Raw genomic sequence first — 22,121 nt, 5'->3', positions numbered from 1 at the left:
ACTAGGAAAATACAGCAATGACTAGGAAAATACATTGTTCCATCTCCATAGAGCACAGTTAAATTCTTAAAAGGTGGTCACGTGTGTGGAGGCCCAAACTGTGGTCCCTTGCGGTTTACTCCTGTTTGCGATTTACGCAAGAAACACCAGATTTTATTTGTAAAACCAGTTCATACATTTATATCCTGCCTTTCCTCCTGGGAGCTCAAGGCAACGCACGTGCTTCCCCTGCCTTCCGTTTAATCCCCACAACAGCCCTGCAGTGTACGTTAGGCTGAGAGAGACAGCGGCTGGCCCGAGGGTCACTCACGGCAGAGGGAGGGGATTTGAACGCCTGCTCCCTGCAAGGTCCTGGACTAAACCACTCTGGCTTATGCGATGATGCCGGAAAGGTGCCACAGTCTCGGGGGCGGGAATCCATTTATTTCTTTTCTTCCTCTCCCTGCGGCAGCTGCTCCAGCCTCCATCGTATCCAGAGCGAAAGCGACGTAATCCAGCAGAGCGCTCAGCACCTTCGGTCCTATCTTGGTGACCTGCTTGGCACCATTGCCAAATCCGCCAAGGCGTGTCCCGCCATCATCCGCGCCACTTTCCAGCTGCTCTTCAAGAGGGTTGGGGAGCAGTTCCCCGAAGAGAAGGACCAGGTCAGCACAGTGGGATCCTTCTCCTCCTCGCCTCTGTCCTGGCCTGCTCTAACCACTGAACTGCACCGCTTCACCCACCGCGGACCTTCTGGTCAAACATGGGAGGGCTTTTCATCATGTTTCCTTGGCAGACGCTTGAGCAGCATCAACCGTTGCAGGGGGCATCCAGGGCAGTGTGGTTGCCAAGAATTGTCCCTTGAGGACTAGGTGCTTGGGCCTGGCCTGCAGATGCTGACAGGTGGCTAGCACAGGCTTCCTACCTCCCTCCCTCTCCCACTTTCCCTATTAGATGTTGACATCTGTGCTACCATTCCTTTTCTGCTTGCAGAACGTGAAGTTCATCGCCATCACCAGTTTCCTCTGCCTTCGCTTCTTCTCTCCGGCCATCATGTCCCCCAAATTGTTCCACCTGCAGGAGAAGCACGCAGATGCCCGCACCAGCCGCACCCTCCTGCTCCTGGCCAAGGTAAGAGCCAGCCTGGACTTCACCTCCTGGGCAAGAAGGGAGAGCACCCTGCCTGTAAATCTAGCCCCAGCACGTGCACACAGAAAATCCTGGCCCTGTGATCAGTGCTGGCTGCCATTTTAATTCCCCACAATGCCCCTGAGGTTAGCATCACTGAGGAATTGTGGGAAATGGGAACGGCAGCTCCTGGAGCCAGCCACCATTTTAATTTCACACATAGCTCCCATTTTTATTTCACACAATGCCCCGGTGTTAGTATCACTCTGGGGAATTGAGGGAAATCAGAACAGCAACTCCAACAGCCAGCCACCATTTTAATTTCTCACATGGCTGCCATTTTAATTCCCCACAATGCCCCTGATGTTAGCATCACTGAGGAATTGTGGGAAATGGGAACGGCAGCTCCTGGAGCCAGCCACCATTTTAATTTCACACATAGCTCCCATTTTTATTTCACACAATGCCCCGGTGTTAGTATCACTCTGGGGAATTGAGGGAAATCAGAACAGCAACTCCAACAGCCAGCCACCATTTTAATTTCTCACATGGCTGCCATTTTAATTTCCCACAATGCCCCTGGAGTTAGCATCACTCAGGGGAATTCTGGGGAATGGCAGCTCCTAGAGCCAGCCACCTGGTTCTAATTGAATGCTACTTCTGCTTCCCACATTGACTGTGTCCAAGGTCTCCCAGAGAGCTTCATAGACTCTTAGAATTGGAAGGGACCCCAAGGGTCATCTAGTCCAACCCCCTGCAATGCAGGAATCTCAACTAAAGTACCTGTCACAGATGGCCATCCAGCCTCTGCTTTAAAACCTGCAAGAAAGGAGAGTCCACCACCTGCCGTGAGAGTCTGTTCCACTGCTAAACAGCTCTTAACTGTCAGAAAGGTTTTCCTGATGTTTAGTTCGAATCTCCTTTCTTGTAACTTGAAGCCATTGGTTCAGGTCCTAACCTTCTGGAGCAGGAGGAAACAAGCTTGCTCCATCTTCCATGTTGACAGGCCTTTAGATATTTGAAGATGACCCTCATACCACCTCTCAGTCTTTTCTTCTCCAGGCTAAGCATCCCCAACTCCTTCCACTGTTCCTTATCAGGCTTGGTTTCCAGACCCTTGATCATCTTGGTTCCAGCTTGTCAACATCCTTCTTAAATGATGGAGCCCAGAACTAGCTGTGCGGGACCTGAAGCACAGGTCTCCTCCGTCTCTTAGGCCCCAGTGTCCTCTCTGCCATGCACCACACCAGCTTTTCACTTTATTTGTGGAGGCCTGTCCTTGACCTGTGGTCACCATTCTGAATTCTCGCTTGCCAGGCTGTTCAGAATGTGGGGAACATGGACGCCGGTGTCAGCCGCACCAAGGAACCCTGGATGGCTCCACTGCAGCCCACCATTCAACAGGGCGTCGCACAGATGAAGCGGTTCCTCCTCCAATTGATTGACATTGAGGAGAAAGAAGGTTGGTGACTGAGGGCAGCCCCAAGCGCCTGGGTCTGGTTCGTTCTGATTGGAGGGAGGGAAGGTGCCTTGCAGGTCTACCAACCAATCATTTTCTTACTGGTGTGACCAATGAACAGCGTTTTATTTGAGGTAGCGGTTGGGGGGTGAGCTGAAAACCAGGAGTTAGGCACCCACACTGTATATGTAATCACATTTGAAGCACGCTCCTTCCCACAAAGAATCTTGGGAACTGTAGTTCACCCCTCACAAGGCTGCAGTTCCCAGCAACCCTAAACAAACTACATTGCCCAGAATTCTTTGAGGGGGTATACGCAGGCAAAGCGACTGGGCTGTGAACTATAGCCCTCACGCCTGCCAGATCCTAGGTGGCAAAGCATTCTTTCTCTTTCTCAGGGTGGATCTACACACAAGGGGAAAATACACTATAAATAAGTCAGAATTTAAATCGTTCTAACAAAAGAAAAGAAAAACCCTATATAAAAACCGCACAGAAAATTTGTTTGCTCTCTGGCGCCATCTGGTGTTGTATGTTTATAACACATTCAGAGAGTTTTTTTTTGACTAATGTAGCTGAGTCCTCAGTCTTCCTCGCTGCAATATGGGGCTAGATAATAATAACCTACCTAACAGAGTAAGTTGTATGTGACGCACTTTGATTGGTAGGTGGGTTTATTTAAAAAATAAAATCCAGTCTGGATTTTCTTCTGGTTTTGTACTGTCTTTGCAGAATTAGACCCGCAGAAGTCCCCCTCCCTGCAGACCCAGGTTGTGAAAGAAGGGCCTCTGTTTATCTATAAGGCCAGAAGCAAAGGCCCTCTCCTCTCGTCCTCCTTTAAAAAGCTCTACTTCTCCCTAACCAGCGAAGCCCTCACTTGTGCCAAGACACCAAGCTGCAAGGTGAGGAGGCAGCAGGGAGGGCTGCTGCTGCTGCTGTTCATGGCCACCTGCTGGACTTTCCGGAAGGTTCTAGAAAGCCACGGGCACAGGGTATCGGATTAGACAGGCTTTCGCCTGACCCAACAGGGCTCTTCCGCCTGTGATGTACTTATGGGACTTATCTTTTCAGAAAAGCTCCTTCATCACGCCAGCCAGCATCCGGGCAGCCGAAAAGGTGGAGGAGAAGAGCTTTGGCAACTCTCATGTCATGCAGATCATCTACGCCAACGAGGCCGGCCAGACAGACACAGCTTACCTGCAGTGCAAGGTTGCCGTAGTTGGGGATCCAGTTTAGATGGAGGGGGAGAGCCTACAGCGGGTGATGACAGTGGTTCCAGCAGCACCCCTTCTGCAAGCCTGTTTTCTCCAGAGGCTTGGAAGTGGCACCTGGCTTGCTCCTTTCGTCCTGCTACTTTTTCATTGGTCCAGCAGGTTTTGCAGCACTAACAAAAACAAACAAACAAACCCCCAAACAAAAAAACCCGCCTTTCTTGGAAACAGGACCTGCAATGCTTGCTTGACCCGAGAGCAGAAAACACGAGCATCTGACACACAATTTTACTTGTGCCATTTCAGCATTGTGTGGGGCTGAAGGCCAGCCAATTGAAATCACACACAAATTAAATGCACGGAAGGTGGAGCACTAGAAAACAGAGTTTTCCTGGTGCACAGAAAGAGCTTTTACGCGCTTTGCCTTGCGCACTGGGCTCTGGGATGCTCTCGCAAGATCTTGTGGGAACTTGGCGACTTGCCTGTTGGGGGGGGCAAGGCCCCCATTTGGCATACTGCTCTGGGAAGATGTGTGTTTGGGGAGCGATTAGGGGACGCGGGTGGCGCTGTGGGTTAAACCACAGAGCCTAGGACTTGCCAATCAGAAGGTCGGCGGTTTGAACCCCGCAAAGGGGTGAGCTCCCATTGCTCGGTCCTTGCTCCTGCCAACCTAGCAGTTCGAAAGCACGCAGTGCAAGTAGATAAATAGGTACCGCTCTGGCGGGAAGGTAAACGGCGTTTCCATTTGCTGCTCTGGTTCGCCAGAAGTGGCTAGTCATGCTGGCCACGTGACCCAGAAGCTGTACGCCGACTCCCTCGGCCAATAAAGCAAGATGAGCACCACAACCCCAGAGTCGTCCGCAACTGGACCTAATGGTCAGGGGTTCCTTTACCTTTACCTTTGAAGGGAGTGGGTCCAACAAATTTTTGCATTGATGTGCCATCCTCGTGTTGTAAGCTGCCTTTTTTTTCTGTGATGTATGTATGTTGCTTTTTGGGTGGTTTTTGGCTAAGGGGTTAGGCAATTTCAAAAGTATTTCAAGGTTCTTGCTGACCTTTGCTCTAGGTCCTCACCTCCTTGCAAAGGTGGAGGGGGGAGGAATCTGTTGCAGCAGGTGGAGGGAATTAAGATCTGCCTTGCTTTCCCTGGATGCTGCCTCCATCCATTCTTCTCTGACTGATAATGGAGGAGTTAGGGAATACTGAGTCCTTTGGGGAGTTTGGGCTGCAAAAGCGAAACCCCCATTTTCCTGTAACATCTGGAATGTAACAAGCAAAACGCAGTTGTACTGTATACTGAAGGGCTGTGCTGTATCAAATGCATGGATGATATAATCCTGCCCTCTCTGTCTTTTGTGGCTTTTCAGTGTGTGAACGAGCTCAACCAGTGGCTGTCGGCCTTGCGGAAGGTTTGTGTGAACAACGCTGGGATGCTGTGTTCCTACCACCCAGGCGTCTTCCGAGGAGACAAATGGAGCTGCTGCCACCAAAAGGACAAAGGCGGTACTGGCCAAAGCTACCCCAGTGACATAGAATCATAGAATTGTGAAGGGAGCCCCAAGGGCCATCTAGTCCAACCCCCTGCAATGCAGGGATCTCAGCTAAAGCATCCATGACAGGTGGCCATCCAGCCTCTGCTTAAAAACCTCCCGTGAAAGGAGAGTCCACAGTCTACTGAGGGAGTCTATTCCGCTGTCGAACAGCACTTACCACCAGAAAGTTCAGTAGGGTGGCAGTTGTCTTAAACCTTACTTTTAAATAAGAAAATAAAGCCTTTATTTAGCAAAATATAAGCTGTGAAGGAGTGGGCAGAATTACACCAGGTCAACAAAATAAAATAAAAGGATTTCTGTATTCTAGCCCTTGCCAACATTTCCTGTGGTAACATGGAACTCCCTGCCACAAGAAATCTACATGTCACTTTCTGAGGCCTTCTAGATGTTCTTAGACTGCAACTCCCATTAGCTTTGTCTGCTGACTGGGGCTGATGGGATTTAGAGTCCTGTAACTTTTGAAGGACCACAAATGATGTTGTTGTTGTTCCATTATATGCCACCTTTTTCCACCGAGGAGCTCAAGGTGGCACCCATGGTTCTCCCCCTCCTCATTAGGCTAGGCTGAGAGACTGTGACTGGCCCAAGGTCACCCAGTGAGCTTCATGGCTGAGTCGGGATTTGAATCCTGGTCTCTCCCAGGTACTAGTCCAGTTGTACTCTAACCACTGTACGACACTGACTCTCAGTCACCCCTGGCTTAGCTCTCACAGCAGCCTTCCTTTGACATGTGTATTCTCCCTCAAAACACATAGCAGGAACAAAAACCCTCCAGCCTTTCATGAAAACTGGGCCTCCTTAAAGAAACCTCACTTTAAAACAACAACACTCCTTTGCCTGCCAGGACTGGGCTGTGACAAAACCCGGCATGGAGTTACTCTGCGGGAATGGAATGACCCCTTGGATCCCGACTTAGAAGCTCATTTGATTTTCCGACACTTGCTTGGGGTGCGAGAAGCAATGAGGTAAGTTGACTGCTCTTGTCTTCCTTCCTTCCTGAATTATAAGGTATGCTGAGTGGGTGGGTCTCACTTTTAATTGTTTTATGGGTTTTTTTAAAATGGTGTACTATATAAATAACCAAGCCATAGAACTCTCATTCTGTTGCTGAGGTAATTCTAGGGTGCACTAACTCTCCCTTTCATTTCTTACTGTTCAAAGGGAAAAATATTTGGAACTATCAACTCTCGAGAAAAATGAAAATCTTCATTTGACCCAGAATGAAGGTATGACTCATCAGTACCGTTTTAAGTGTGGAGAGCAGAGTGGACTGAGGCTGGATTGGTTCACAGAGCCATGGAGCTGGAAGGGATCCCATGGGTTATCTAGTTGAACCCCCTGCGATGCAGGAATCACAGCTGAATAATCTCTGACAGATGGCCATTGAACCTCTTTTAAAATGGAGGTTCCAGTGGAGGAGAGTCCATCGCCTTCCAAGGTTGTCCATTCTACTGTCAAGCAGCTCCCACTGTCAGAAAGTTCTCTCTAATCTTTAGTTAGAATCTCCTTTCTTATCATTTGAAGCCATTGGTTTCCTCTCCACTGGAGCAGCAGAAAACAAGTTTTCTCCATCTTCCCAGTGACAGCCCTTCAGATATTTGAAGAGGGCTCTCACATGACCTCTCATTCTTCTCTTCTCCAAGCTAAATACACCCAACGCCCCCCAACTGTTCCCCATAAGGCTTGGTTTCCAGATCCTTCAGGCTTTATCAGTTCACTTTCTCAAGGGGAACAAAAGACTTTTCAGGCCAGCTTCTGTAAGGGAGGGAGAGTTGTCAGTTTGGCTGGGATTATAACACTGCAAAGCAGCAGACTAGAAAAGAGATCCCAGGGTATAGGGAAGCTCAGAGGCAAACAGCGTGAAGGCTTGACCCAAAAGTAATGAAGTAGTATGGAAAGCAAGGGTTTCTTTGGTTGAAAAATTTCAATTTAAACATGGGAACATGTCTAAATCAAAAGATGTTCAATAGAAAGTTCAGCAGTGGGAAAGCTTCCATGCTGTATTGGTGGCCTTCAGCCTTGGTTGCCTATGCTCTTTTTAAAGAATACTGAACACTTTGGGTTGAATTCTGAAACATGGATGGCTCTCTCCAGCTTACTATTGTTGTTGTTGTTGTTGTTAAAAGGTCTTCTTGCAGCATGACTAAGGAAAGGGAGATTCATGCATCCTTACTGATATATTGACAAACTATCGTGAATGGACTACCTGCACATAATCCTGTGTTCTCTCTCTCTCTCTCTCTCTCTCCTGCTACAGACTCTGAAAATGCCGATGGACCTAGCCGGCTTTTCCAGGTGTTGCAAGATCTTGAAGAAATTCACAGTAAGGAGCTTTCCCGGTTGAGCGACTTGGCCAACCAGGACCGAAATCATCTTGTGGAACTGCAGACGTGACTGTTCGCACAGGCTAGGCCTGTGTCTGCCTTCTTCGGGCAGTTCTGCTGCCAAACATCTGGAATGGAGGGTGTTTCTCCTCTTTCTCTCTCTCTCTCTCTCTCTCTCTCTCTCTCTCTCTCTCTCTCTCTCTCTCTGGACTTGTGATCATCTGATGAGATGGAAATGGGATAGAGTGGGGCCCTGATTCTCATAACCTGCATCACCTTTCCTTTTGGGAACGACTCTCCCTGCCAAGTCCTCTGAACTCTGAAGACAAAACTGAGATCAATTTAGGAGACCCAACCCAAAAGCATTCATCTTCACCTGTCTAAAAAACAGCAACTATAGGGTTGCCATATTTCAAAAAATTTGGAGCTTTTTTAAAGGAAAACCCGCAAGGTTTTTTTTAATGCCCTAAACAACTACTGTAGAAGTTCAGCCCCTGGCCTTAATGGAATACCAAAGCTGGTTGTTTTATTGCCTGTGATTTTCATCCAGAACTTTGCATTCTTGAGAACTGCAGATTTAACTGTTTGAAAAGAATAAGAAAAAGTAGGTTTATAGACCTTATGACAGAGGTGCTTTTGAAAATATGTACCTGTGGTCTACTGTGTTTGAGGGGGAAGCAATGAGTGACCAGAAGTGAGGCCTTGGCGTTGTAGTGGATAGCTCAGTCAAGATGTTAGCCTCGTATGTGGCAGCGTGAAAAAGGTAAATTCCATGCTAGGAAAGAAATTGAAAACAAAACTGCCAGTTATCCTGTTGCTGTTAAACAAATCTATGGTGCGGCCACATTTTGAGTGATATTGTAGAGTCGGAAAAGGTTCAGGAAAGGGAAATGATCGAGGGGATTCCCTTTTTCGTTGCAAGAAAAGGCGAGTAAGAAGAGGGTCGCTTGATGGAAGTATATGAAATTCTGCACGTCATGCAGAAATGGATAGAGAAGTTTTTCTCCCTCTCTCTCATTAGGCTAGAACTTGTAGACATTCTGTGAAGCTGAATGGTGGAAGGTTCAGGATAAAAGAAAGGACTTCATGTAGCGCATAACTCAATCCCTCCCACAGGAGGCAGTGATGGCCACCGACTTGGATGGCTTCAAAAGAGGTTTAGACAAATTCAGGGAGGAGAGGACTATCAGTGCCTACTAGCCATGATGGTTGTTTATCAGCCTCCACTGACCGAGGCAGCAGTGTTTCTGGAGACCAGTTGCTGGAAGCCACAGGAAGGGCGAGAGCTCCTGCGCTCGGATCCTGCTTCTGAGTTTCCCACAGGGATCTAGTTGGTTGCTGTGAGAACAGGATTCTGGGCTGTTCCAACAGGCTGATCTTAGGTTCTTATGTTGCTCTTTATTTCTTCCTTTTGTGGCCTTTACACCTGTGTACCCCTAGGTAGCTAGCAGTCTGAATACTGGGGAATGGGAGAGTCCGCCCTCTCAACTCCATGGGAGTTCTTGCTGATATGATGAGCAATGGTTCTCCCAGAAAGGCCACATTATCTGGAAAAAAGCTGGGATTAAGGCCGGCCCTACCATTGTCCAGGCCACTGCAGATAACAGATTGGAATTAAAAGACAGAGCTGTCAAGAAACGGTGCCATTTGAGTCTTCTGCCACAACCCTGCAATTACCTCTGAGCTAGACCAGGTGGGGCATATATATTTCCAAGCTCAGCAGTAGCTCTAGGCACGGGAGGAATTTTAAAATTATATAATTTGCATGCAATAAAACAAATGAGTATATGCCATTGCATGGGAAAAAATAGTTGAATGGAGGGTGTTGTTGGACTCCAACTCCCATCATCCTTGACCATCATCTGGGCCTGATGGGAGCTAGAGTCTAACAACATCCAGGGGGCCACATATTCTCTATCCCTGGAATGGCTGTTTGATCTGTCTGGACAGCTGCCCCTCCAAGCCAAGCCAGCAGCCACTCTTGATGTAGAATAAAGTCTCTTTTATCACACCCTCCCATCTTGTTTGCGACTATCTGGCTAGTTACAACATGGTTTGCCCTTTGTTGCTTTTCAGCATCAACGCTCGCCTTTTGGAACTTATGTGGTAACAATAGTGCCTCTGATCATATATGGATTTTACCTTACTGCTCACTAGGGAGTAGCCACAGGAAAAGCGGCAACAACCAGGGATGGAAAAGAAGGAGCTTCCTGAAACATTTAGTGTGGGCCATTGAAGCAATGCAAAAGGTAGCAGCACCTGGAATGATTTTTATTCCTTCTCCAGGAGGCCTGAAAGGGGCTTTTGCTGGGTTTAGGGTTGTATTTCTTCACAGCAGTTTATTTTGGACACGTACAGCATCCATCAGACTTTGTCCCCACACCATGTTGTATCATCTCCCTCCGCCGCCCAGTTTAATCCGGATTTAATGTTTCCATGGAAAATCCGATAAATTTAAATACACACAGAGAGAGAGATTAAAAGATACCATTAATAATAAGCTGTCACATGGAGGCGCGCGCGCACACACACAGCAGGCCCATGTAAGAGGCTGTGATTTCCAAGTCGGCTCCAAGGTCCATCAGCACTTCCATATTTAGGAGTTTAGGCCGTGCCCACTCTCTCGTTTACCATTTCCCATCCTGGTTTTTTAATCTGCATTCATACAACACTGGCCAAAAGGCCTATGCATCCTATGCTTTGTTATGAAATATAAAGTACGACCGTCTGATATGTTGTTTCTCCAACCATATTGAGAGTCCTTCAGCCATTTCTAACTGTGCTTCATTATTGATTATCCATTTACCCATATTTTTCGCTCTATTAGAGATGCACCAGACCACAAGACGCACCTAGTTTTGGGAGGAGGAAAACAAGAAAAAAAATATTCTGAATCCCAGAAGCCAGAACAGCAAGAGGGATCGCTGCGCAGCGAAAGCAGCAATCCCTCTTGCTGTTCTGGCTTCTGGGATAGCTGCACAGCCTGCATTTGCTCCATAAGACGCACACACATTTCTGTTGGTTTGCAAGCTGGCCCCTCTCACTGTCCTTGGAGCTTGCTTACCGGTAACCTCCTCTGTCTGATATCTCGGACAGACCGGGGAGATTTTGATAGGCGACATTTTCCCAAGCGTGGGTAAAATGCACAACCCCTCCCTCCTGCTTCCGCAGGGGAAAGAAAATAAGTCAGAAATCTATTTACATGATGTTTATTTCTGACATAACAGCACTAGAGAAAAACACGTCCTTTCAGTTCAGTTCTTCCAGCAAGTCAGACAAACTTCCTGAACATGCGCAGTCAGAAGGTTTCAAGTTAACACTCTTCACAAAGACTTATCCAGCCTGTGAACGTCCTGGGAAATTCTTCTTTCCCACAGATAAGCGCATCATGTGATGTCAACAAACTGGCTGTCTGCAGCGGTGATGTTTCCATATACTGACAATTTCCCCTTACTTTTTAGGAGGGAAAAAGTGAGTCCTATAGAGGAAAAAATACGGTATTTTTCTTCGTCAGAAGAGGCCTTGTGGTGGTTTTGCAACATGCAGCGCAACAGAAATGTTGAAGCATAAAAATCAAAACAATTCTATAAATGCAACAAGGGTCATCTTGTCCAACCCCCTGCAATGCAGGAACCGCAGCTAAAGAATCCCTGCCAGATGGCCACCCAACCTCTCGTTAAACATAACAAAGGAGAGTCTACCACTTTCTGAGGTCTTCTGTTCCACTGTTGAACAGCTTTTGGTTTCAGAACATTCCTCCTAATGTGTGTACCAAACAAGCAAATGTGACACCAGTGAAGCTGTGCTGATGTGAACAACTGGGGGGTGAGGGGAGCTGTGAAGCACACCGGGCAGCGGAGTGGGGGGGGGACACAACTTCCCTGTTCCCTAAGGTAGACACACCTTTCAGCTTTGCTTGGATTCAGGGTAGGTTGGTAAAGACTACTTGACAGAAAACAGTCCTCTGTTTGAAGGGCTGTATGGTCCAACACTGGTTTAAAGCAAAGATCAGTTGTGAGAAATGCCTGGGTAGCTCAGTTGGTTAGAGCGTGGTACTGATAATGCCAAGGTGGCAGGTTTGATCCCTGTATGGAATGGCTGCGTATTCCTGCATTGCAGGGGGTTGGACTAGATGATCCTCAGGGTCCCTTCCAACTCTACAATTGTATGCTGTGCATCAACAGCGAGGATCAGGCCAGCAGGCAAACGGCTCACCTGCTCCAAAGTGAATGTAAGGTAAAGGGACCCCTGACCATTAAGTCCAGTCGTGACCAACTCTGGGGTTGCGGCGCTCATCTCGCTTTATTGGCCAAGGGAGCCGGCGTACAGCTTCTGGGTCATGTGGCCAGCGTGACTAAGCCGCTTCTGGCGAACCAGAGCAGTGCACGGAAACGGTGTTTACCTTCCCACTGGAGTGGTACCTATTTATCTACTTGCACTTTGACGTGCTTTCGAACTGCTAGGTTGGCAGGAGCAGGGACCGAGCAACGGGAGCTCACCCCGTCGCGGGGATTCGAACTGCCAAACTTCTGATTGGCAAGCCCTAGGCTCTGTGGTTTAACCCACAGCGCCACCCGCGTCCCTTGAAAAGTGAATGTACGTACGTATTAATTTATTATGATTTTGCATAGGGCTTCAATTTCCATCCCCACCCATTGATGTTGAAAGCAGCTAGCAAAACTGAAACTCGCTAACATATGAAAGGGTGGTCTTAAAAAAAAAAGACAAAAATAAATAGCAGCCAGCTGAAATCTTTTTTAAAAAAAGGACTGCTGCCTTCAACAAACGATTCATCTGGTTTTTGAAGCCTCCCACATTTAAATGGAACTTTTCCATTTAAATCGGGAGAGAGAGCGCGTGTGTGTGGCGGGAGCTTGCGTTTCCTCCTCTGTCCACAAGGGGGAGGTAAAGGGGATAATAAGCCCGGCAGGTTGCGTTTTCTCCCCGTGGCCGCCAGAGGGAGCTACAGGTACGAAAGCGATCGCTCTTCACTCCGAACGGACCGGGGAGCGAGTGAAAAGCACCCGGAACCGGAGGCGTGACTCCATCCCGGAAGCGGTTTTCCCCGTTGCGCCGGGAGCCGAAACAAACGAGCGGAGAGCAATGAACGCGCCTCCGGCTTTCGAGTCCTTCCTGCTTTTCGAAGGCGAGAAGAAGTAAGTGAGGGGAGGGAAGCTAAAATGGCCTGTGCAGCGGGGAGGCCTGTGACCATCTTGGGGTCTGGGTGGAAATGAAGGGGGACCACATATCAGTGGTAGAGCATCCGCCGTGGGGGTTGGGGGGGCGCTGGGCGGCACTTGCTGGGCGCCAGGGGGTGGACCAGAATCCCGCTTCGTTAAGTTTCTAGCTTGTGTGGAAGCCGAGATTATTTATTTATCTTTGCAGTTTTGTTGTTGTTCAGTCGTTTAGTCGTGTCCACCTCTTCATGACCCCATGGACCAGAGCATGCCAGGCACTCCTGTCTTCCACTGCCTCCCGCAGTTTGGTCAGACTCATGTTTGTAGCTTCGAGAACACTGTCCAACCATCTCGTCCTCTGTCGTCCCCTTCTCCTTGTGCCCTCCATCTTTCCCAACATCAAGGTCTTTTCCAGGGAGTCTTCTCTTCTCATGAGACGGCCAAAGTATTGGAGCCTCAGCTTCACGATCTGTCCTTCCAGTGAGCACTCAGGGCTGATTTCCTTAAGGATGGATAGGTTTGATCTTCTTGCAGTCCATGGGACTCCCAAGAGTCTCCTCCAGTACCATAATTCAAAAGCATCAATTCTTCGGCAATCAGCCTTCTTTATGTGTTTTTTTTAAAAGATATTTATTAAAGTTTTAAAAAAAAAATATAAAATAGAAAAAACAGGCAATAAGACATACATACAAAACACATACAATAACAAGTATAATTTCAATCCCTTATATTCATAAAACTTACTTTCCTGACCTCCTCATACCTCCCCTTCCTGTATTCCAATCTCTAATTAAATCAGTTCAGCAAATCCTTCCCCTAATTTCTGTTTAATTTTTGATCTTTTTTTTTTTAATTACCTAATCATTACAGCTAAAAACCCCTTAATTTCTAAATCAACATCGTTCTAACATTCAATAATTTTACAGTTACAGATAGGTAGCCGTGTTGGTCTGCCATAGTCAAACCAAAAAAATTCCTTCCAGTAGCACCTTAAAGACCAACTAAGTTAGTTTCGTGTGCATGCACACGAAAGCTCATACCAAGAACTAACTTAGTTGGTCTTTAAGGTGCTACTGGAAGGAATTTTTTTTTGTTTTGACTATGGCAGACCAACACGGCTACCTATCTGTAACTGGAACTATGGAAGGCACCACATTGAGCCGCATGAAATGGAAGTCCATCAACCTCACCAAGAAACTTGCACAGGTACAGACTGATATCTTCTTTCTTACTAAATGCAAGAACCTGGACATTATACCCAAGGGTCTTAGAATTAAGAACCCTCTACAATCCACGTATCCCACTGAATATGCAAGAAAACTATGCAACACTTTCTCTAAGAAGCTGCTCAAACATCTGATCAGCGTTCTCTACTCTAAACAGAAGCTAATAAAGGAGGAACTCCTTGTATTGGACAACTCTATCAGGAACCACCAAGCTTGGCAAGAGTTCCAAAAGGAAAAACAAAACATTTACCACTCTCAACTGGAGCTACTGAAAAAACAGAAAAACAAGAAACTCTCTAACCTTTCCAACCTACAGGCTACTAATCAAAACAAGATCAACAATATTGTCAATCTCTCACAGCAAGCACTCAGCCCAGCTGAGGAATCAGTCCTTTCACGTGGACTGTCATTCTGCCCTGCCAAATCCCCACACATGATTCAGTTCTGCGGGGACCTGGAAGCATTTTTCCGCCGTTTACGCCTGAAGGAGTATTTTCAACACACACAACAACAAGACAAAGCAGAACAAGCAACAACTCCACAACACAACACCTCTCAACCCACTGGAGAACAACAACCACCCTCCCAACAGAACACTGACCACCAACTACCACCGAAAAAGTGTTACACAAAAAGGGACTCCACATGGACCCCTCCTGATGTCCGTACCCACAACAACTTCAAATTCGGTGATGACCTGTTCCTTCAGATCAGCGGCACAGCAATGGGCACCCACATGGCCCCACAGTATGCCAACATCTTCATGGCAGATTTAGAACAACGTTTCCTAAACTCCTACCCACTCAAACCTCTCTTGTACCTGCGATACATTGACGATATTTTTATCATCTGGACACATGGTCAACAGACCCTGGACACCTTCCACCAGAAATTCAATGATTTTCACCCCACAATCAACCTAACAATGAATCAATCTATGCAAGAAATACATTTTTTGGACACTACTATAAAAATACAGGATGGGCGCATAGACACCACCTTATACCGTAAACCAACTGACCGACAAACATATCTACATGCCTCTAGCTACCACCCCAAACATACCAAACAGTCCATTGTATATAGCCAGGCACTACGTTACAGCCGCATCTGTTCCAATCACCCGGACAACACCATTACTGGCCCCAACAACATCACACATACCATCTCGGGACTATTTAATTGCTCATCGTCTAACATTGTGTATGCCATCAAATGCCAACAGTGTCCTTCAGCTCTCTATATTGGACAAACAGGCCAAGCCTTACGCCAAAGAATAAACGGACATAAATCTGACATCAGAAATCACAAGACAGAGAAACCAGTAGGAGAACACTTCAATCTCCCAGGACATTCTATACAAGATCTCAAAGTAGCTGTTTTACTACAAAGGAATTTCAGAAATAGACTGGAAAGAGAAGCTGCTGAATTGCAACTTATTACCAAACTTAAAACCATGGAGAGACCTGGTCTGAACAAAGACATTGGATTCTTATCTCATTATACATGACAAAGCCATTTTTCACCTTCTCACCCCTTGCTTTTTCCTGTAAGACCTATTGCAGTAGTTAAGAGTCGTCAACAGGCTCATCACAGCTATCTGCCAATCACCCATTCCCACCACCCTTCTGAGTAATACCCCTCCCCACCTTCTCACTATATAGAAGGGTCTGGTGACTTCTGTTTCAGTGTATCTGAAGAAGTGTGCATGCACACGAAAGCTCATACCAAGAACTAACTTAGTTGGTCTTTAAGGTGCTACTGGAAGGATTTTTTTTTTGTTTTGAATAATTTTACAGTGTTTCTTAAGATAGTCCTTAAATTTCTTCCAATTTTCTTCCGTCGTCTCTTTTCCCTGGTCTCGGATTCTGCCGGTCATTTCTGCCAGTCCCATATAGTCTATAACCTTCATCTGCCATTCTTCCACGGTGGGTAAATCTTCTGTCTTCCAATACTTTGCGATGAGTATCCTTGCTGCTGTTGTAGCATACATAAAAAATGTTCTATCCTTCTTTGACACCAATTGGCCAACCATGCCCAGGAGAAAGGCCTCTGGTTTCTTCAGGAAGGTATATTTAAATACCTTTTTCATTTCATTATAAATCATCTCCCAAAAAGTCTTAATCCTTGGGCATGTCCACCAAAGGTGAAAGAATGTACCTTCAGTTTCTTTACATTTCCAGCACTTATTATCAGGCAAGTGGTAAATTTTTGCAAGCTTGACTGGAGTCATGTACCACCTATAAATCATTTTCATAATATTTTCTTTTAGGGCATTGCATGCCGTAAATTTAATGCCGGTGGTCCACAACCGTTCCCAGTCCTCAAACATAATGTTATGACCAATATCTTGTGCCCACTTGATCATAGCTGATTTAACTATTTCATCCTGTGTATTCCATTCCAACAGCAAGTTATACATTTTTGACAAAATCTTAGTTTTGGGTTCTAACAGTTCTGTTTCCAATTTTGATTTTTCCACCTGGAAACCAATTTTCCTGTCTAACTTATAAATCTCCATTATTTGATAATAATGAAGCCAGTCTCGCACTTTATCTTTCAATTTCTCATAACTCTGCAATTTCAATTTATCCCCTTCTTGTTCCAAAATCTCCCAGTATTTCGGCCATTTAGATTCCATATTAAGTTTTTTTACAGCCTTTGCCTCCATTGGGGACAACCACCTTGGAGTTTTGTTTTCCAGCAAATCTTTATACTTGACCCAGACATTGTACAATGCTTTCCTGACAATATAGTTTTTAAAAGCTTTATGAGCTTTAACCTTGTCGTACCACAAATATGCATGCCACCCAAAAGTATTATTAAAACCTTCTAGGTCCAAAATGTCTGTATTCTCCAGAAGTAGCCAGTCTTTCAGCCAGCAGAAAGCTGCTGCTTCATAATATAATTTAAGGTCTGGCAGGGCAAATCCACCCCTTTCCTTTGCGTCAGTTAATATCTTAAATTTTATTCTGGGCTTCTTGCCCTGCCAGACAAATCTAGAAATATCTTTCTGCCACTTCTTGAAACAGTCCATCTTATCAACTATTTGCAATGTTTGGAATAAGCATAACATTCTAGGCAATACATTCATCTTTATAACTGCAATTCGCCCCAACAAGGAAAGCTTCAAATTTGACCAAATTTCCAAATCTTTTTTCACTTCTGTCCAACATTTCTCGTAATTATCTTTAAACAAATTCACATTTTTAGCTGTCATATTAATCCCCAAATATTTCACTTTCTTAACCACAGTTAAACCTGTCTCATTCTGAAACCTCTCCCTTTCAATAGGTGTTAAATTTTTCTCCAATACCTTAGTTTTTAACTTATTCAGTTTAAATCCTGCTACTTGACCAAACTCTTGAATTAATTCTAAAACCCTTTTAGTACTAGATTCTGGCACTTGTAATGTAAGTACAAGATCATCTGCAAATGCTCTCAATTTGTACTGTTTGGCTCCGACCTGTATACCTTTAACCAACTGGTCTCTTCTGATCATGTTCAGCAAAACCTCCAGGACTGATATAAAAAGTAGTGGGGAGATTGGGCACCCCTGACGTGTCCCTTTTTCTATCTTAAATTCTTCCGTAACCACATTATTTACAATTAGCTTTGATTTTTGTTCAGAGTACATTGCACTTATACCATTTTCAAACCCTTGGCCTACCCCCCATCCCCTGGAGATTTTTCCTCATGAAACTCCAAGAAATATTGTCAAAGGCTTTCTCCGCGTCCACAAAAATCAAAACTGCTTTAGTGTTTATGTTCACTTCTAATTTTTCCAAAATATCAATTATATTCCTTACGTTATCTGACAAATGTCTTCTTGGGAGAAAGCCCGCTTGGTCTCTATGAATCTCCTCCATCAAAACTTTTTTCAATCTCTTAGCCAAAATGTCAGCAAAGATTTTGTAATCCACATTTAATAACAAAATAGGGCGGTAGTTCTTAAGTTGGGTCTTTTCAGTCTCTGTCTTTGGTATAAGTATAATATAAGCCTCTTTCCACGATTCTGGTGCAATCAGCCTTCTTTATGGTCCGGCTCTCACTTCCATACATCACTGCTGGGAAAACCATAGCTTTAACTATACAGACCTTTGTTGGGAAGGTGAAGTCTCTGCTTTTTAAGATGCTGTCATATTCCAGTTTTTCTTCCAAGGAGCTCAAGGTGGCGTACATTGTTCCCACCCCCCTTTCCCATTCAGTCCCCACAACAACCCCGGGAGGTAGGTTAGGCTGAGAGGCTGTGACCTTTCCAAGAGTCAACAAGTGAGCTTCAGGACTTGCACAGTTAAGGGGCCTGATGACGTTGGGCTTTCGGCAAAGCTGATGCAACAAGCCTTGCCTCCTATCAAGGAAAGTCTTGTATTAGCTGGCATTGAAATTAGCCTTGCATTTTAAAAACAGTTTTAAAAAGTCTCTTCTCTGCTCCACTTTTTCCTTCCAGGATTACAATAAATAAGGATACCAAAGTGCCAAATGCCTGCCTGTTTACCATCAACAAGGAAGATCACACTCTGGGGAATATCATTAAGTCGTGAGTAGCAATGGCTCTTGTTTTACAGCAAGGTTTGGGTGGGGTTGTTTGAAAGCAGCACCTGTCTCAAACAAGGATGATGGTCAAGGACAGGCATAGGCAAACTCCGGCCCTCCAGAGGTTTGGGACTACAATCCCCATCATCCCTAGCCAACAGGACCAGTGGTCAGGGATGATGGGAAATGTAGTCCCAAACATATGGAGGGCCGGAGTTTGCCTATGCCTGGTCAAGAAGACAATGAGGTTGTTGCTTTTCCATACTCCTGGTAGGCTCTGGGTGATCTTCCCCAGATTACTTAAGGGAGCCCTTGGCTTGTAAATTGATACAAATATACCTATGAAAATGGGAGTTTGTTGGACACTGTCAAGTGTTTTTGACTGGCTAAATTACCGAAAGCAAGGATGTTATATAGGCTGCTGGGGAAGTAAAATGTGGCATGTTCATTACAGGTTTTAGTAGTAATGTTCTGCCACTTCCTTCCAGCCGCAAGGAAAGAAGTCAAGCTCCTTCTGGAGACCTCAGTTCCTTGGATCTTATGCCCAAAGTAGAGAATAGCATCAGATATAGTGAACCTGTGGCCTTTAAATATTGCTGGATTGCAACTCCCATCATCATGGACCCTTGACTATGCTGGCTAGGGCTGATGGGAATTGACATCTGGATAGCCATCCCTGTAGTAGACTGTGCTCCTAATTGGCATTTAAGATCATAAGATCCTGGCATTTAAAATTATTTAAGAGCCTGCTTAAGCCAATCTAGTTTAAGATCCTGTTGAACCTCCCTGGTTCATTCTACAAACAGGGAACCATTGCAGAAAAGGCCCAATTACAGTGGTACCTCGGGTTAAGAACTTCATTCGTTTGGGAGGTCTGTTGTTAACCTGAAACTGTTCTTAACCTGAGTTACCACTTTAGCTAATGGGGCCTCCAGCTGCCGTCACGCGATTTGTCTTCTCATCCTGAAGCAAAGTTCTTAACCCAAGGTACTATTCCTGGGTTAGCGGAGTCTGTAACCTGAAGTGTCTGTAACCCAAGGTACCACTGTATCCACTGAGGCCCTTCTTCGTGTGCTCCTTCACAAGAGGTTTGGAGAGTGGCAACATGAGAATGTTTGGCCGATACCCAATGCCCTTTTAAATGTGTTTTAGGAGCGGGGATTATTAGTTTGTTTTTGTTCATATTTTTATTATGTATTTTTTTTCACATTGTCATTTTATGCTGTGAACCTCCCTAAGATCTACTGATGAAGAGCCGTGTACAAATTTAAGTAATAGCAATAATAATAATAATAGTGTTGCCAGGATAGAGAAGTCTGCTCTGTGTTTTGCACAGCAGCCACCAGATATTTCAAGATAGCTTTCACATCTCCACTTGATCTTTCCTTCTGCAGGCTACACATTCTCATCTTTTAACCATGCTTTATAGGCCTCCTCGGGCTCCATCTGCCTGCACCTTTGAGGAAGCTCATCTGAGCTGGACGCAGTATGGAGGCTTGCTCAGATGTAAAGCTGGGCGGTGTATCTCAGGTGCTTCTTCCTTCCCTAAGGTGAGGAGGAAGCAACAGCCAAGATGCATGTCCTCCTCTGGCCTAAGGTAGCTGGTTCTTGGTCATATCTAGCAAGGCAAACCACATTTTTCACAGTATACTTTCTGTGTGTCCCTTTTGCTCCTCCCCTCCCCAGGCAGTTATTGAAAGACCCTCAGGTGCTGTTTGCAGGGTACAAGGTCCCTCATCCACTGGAGCATAAGATCATCATTCGTGTCCAGACCACCCCTGATTACAGTCCCCAAGAAGCCTTCACCAACGCCATCACAGATCTCATCAGCGAGCTCTCCCTCCTTGAGGAGAGGTTCCGGGTAAGTTGGCGCATTTAAAGTTGCCTTGGCATTGCTTTTATGGCGATGACCTGTCAGTGGGAGGTGTCTCCTCTGTGCCTCAAGATATATAGCTGTGCACAGGGTAAGAAGCTGCACTTGGGTGGCAACTGCTTGGCATGCCGCCAGATGGGTTAATCCACCATCACCCAGATGAAGCAGGGGCATATTCTGTCCTTTCAGACCCCAGGGATAGATATTTTGGAGCCATCCAGGGCAGTGGTGTAGCGTGGGTTGTCAGCACCCGGGGCAAGGCAAGTAATTTGCGCCCCCTAAGCCGTGGATTTGCGCCCCTAACCCTAACCCCCAGATGTTGCGCCCGGTCCCCCCTGCACCCCCCACGCTATGCCACTGGTCCAGGGTGGACTGACCCAGGGGTTCAAACACTGTTTAAAGGCAAAAATGAGCCATTTTCTCTTGATAGGGAGACACATTCAACTAGGGGTAGCTCCCCCTATAAAGAGGTGTCTTGCGGGAGCATCCCTAGTAAGACTTCTGCTGGTTCCTCACTTTTCAACATGGGGCAGATACATGGCACTTGAAGCACCAATGAGATCTTGGGAGACTCAGGACCATCTCCTTAGGACTCCTTTCTCTCAAAAGTGCTGATACTTTATCCTCCTTCCTTTCTTAAATTCAATACACTTTTTCACAGACCTTAAGCGCTCCCCCCCACCCCAATTATTTGTGTCCTCATCCCTGCTACATGTTTGAGTGGGTGTGGCCCAAAATGGAATCCACCAATTCAGAAAAAAACAAATCTGCAGGGATGAGCTAGTCCCTGGGCAGCAGTCGCATTCATAGTGAGTTGGAGGGAATTTCATCTGATTCAGTTTGCCATGGAGGGTGAGAGAACCACCTCTGCAACACAAAAGTTTGGGGCCCTGTGTGGTTCTGCTGTTTTCCTTTGGTAATTCTGCTGTGGCTAAAGATGGGATACAACCCACCTGAAGTCCAGACTCTTTTGTCTTCTGTAGTAAGTACAGGTGATTAAGTGCAGAAAAGGAAGGTCTCTTAAACTGGCTTTATGTAACCCCTACTTTCTGTTTGAGCCTTAATTGAAATTGTTTTTCCCCTTTTGTTCCTGCTCTACCACAAAATAGTTGATTTCTGTGAGAAACTGGATCAAACTTCACTAAGAGACTACTTGTCTGCCTCTCTTTCAGGTTGCCATCAAAGACAAACAAGAAGGAATTGAATAAGTACATGACATTTTTGCCTATCTGTTGTAAATGCATAATTTAGTTTTTCCTTATATAGCAGGCTAATAGCAAGTGTTTAATAATGCCTTTACATTGCTTTGCATTCTCCAAGAAATGTGTGTATATGTGTAGAAGGCAGTTGGACATGAGATCCCAATTGATTTATTTTATTTTTTAGCTAATAAATTATACTTAAGTTTTTCATCCAAGTTGTTTTGTTTGAAAAGATTGGTAAAGACCTGAAGGAGACAAAGCTAATATCATTTGTGTGCCATGTTTCAAGAGAGTGAGGGAAAATGGTTCTGCTCTAAGGTTAAGGATCTGAACCCTCCCTGCAAAGAGACTACTGGAAGGCGAGAAGTACAAAACTTCGTTAAATTCTAAATAATCCTAACCACTACTTAAAACGCTCCATCTACTCAAACATATTTAACATTTTCCCAATTC

General features: G+C 45.6%; 2 protein-coding genes across 7 annotated transcripts in view; both read left to right on the top strand.

Moving 5' to 3' along the window:
- The window catches only part of RASA4B (RAS p21 protein activator 4B), a 57,868-nt gene extending 49,122 nt beyond the window's left edge, over positions 1-8,746 (top strand). For all 6 annotated transcript variants that reach the window (XM_083714470.1, XM_083714468.1, XM_083714472.1 and 3 more), the window contains exons 13-21: positions 452-644; positions 973-1,110; positions 2,425-2,569; positions 3,299-3,468; positions 3,638-3,775; positions 5,145-5,280; positions 6,175-6,295; positions 6,492-6,556; positions 7,588-8,746. In XM_083714470.1, the coding sequence (XP_083570596.1) occupies positions 452-644; positions 973-1,110; positions 2,425-2,569; positions 3,299-3,468; positions 3,638-3,775; positions 5,145-5,280; positions 6,175-6,295; positions 6,492-6,556; positions 7,588-7,724 (1,243 nt within the window). In that variant the 3' untranslated portion in view covers positions 7,725-8,746. The remainder of the gene's footprint in view (positions 1-451; positions 645-972; positions 1,111-2,424; positions 2,570-3,298; positions 3,469-3,637; positions 3,776-5,144; positions 5,281-6,174; positions 6,296-6,491; positions 6,557-7,587) is intronic.
- A 3,915-nt stretch (positions 8,747-12,661) lies between these two features.
- Positions 12,662-21,878, top strand: POLR2J (RNA polymerase II subunit J). The gene is made up of 4 exons (XM_083714873.1): positions 12,662-12,810; positions 18,508-18,597; positions 20,280-20,454; positions 21,639-21,878. Exons 1-4 carry the CDS (start codon positions 12,758-12,760, stop codon positions 21,672-21,674), a joined length of 354 nt encoding a protein of 117 aa, XP_083570999.1. The 5' UTR covers positions 12,662-12,757; the 3' UTR covers positions 21,675-21,878.
- The last annotated feature ends 243 nt before the right edge of the window (positions 21,879-22,121 follow it).

This window comes from Podarcis gaigeae, assembly GCF_964106915.1.
Source record: "Podarcis gaigeae genome assembly, chromosome: 15".
In the NCBI taxonomy this organism is placed as follows: Eukaryota; Metazoa; Chordata; class Lepidosauria; order Squamata; family Lacertidae; genus Podarcis; species Podarcis gaigeae.
The sequence above is the reverse complement of the archived record's forward strand: the minus strand, read 5'-3'. Positions and strand labels throughout refer to the sequence as shown.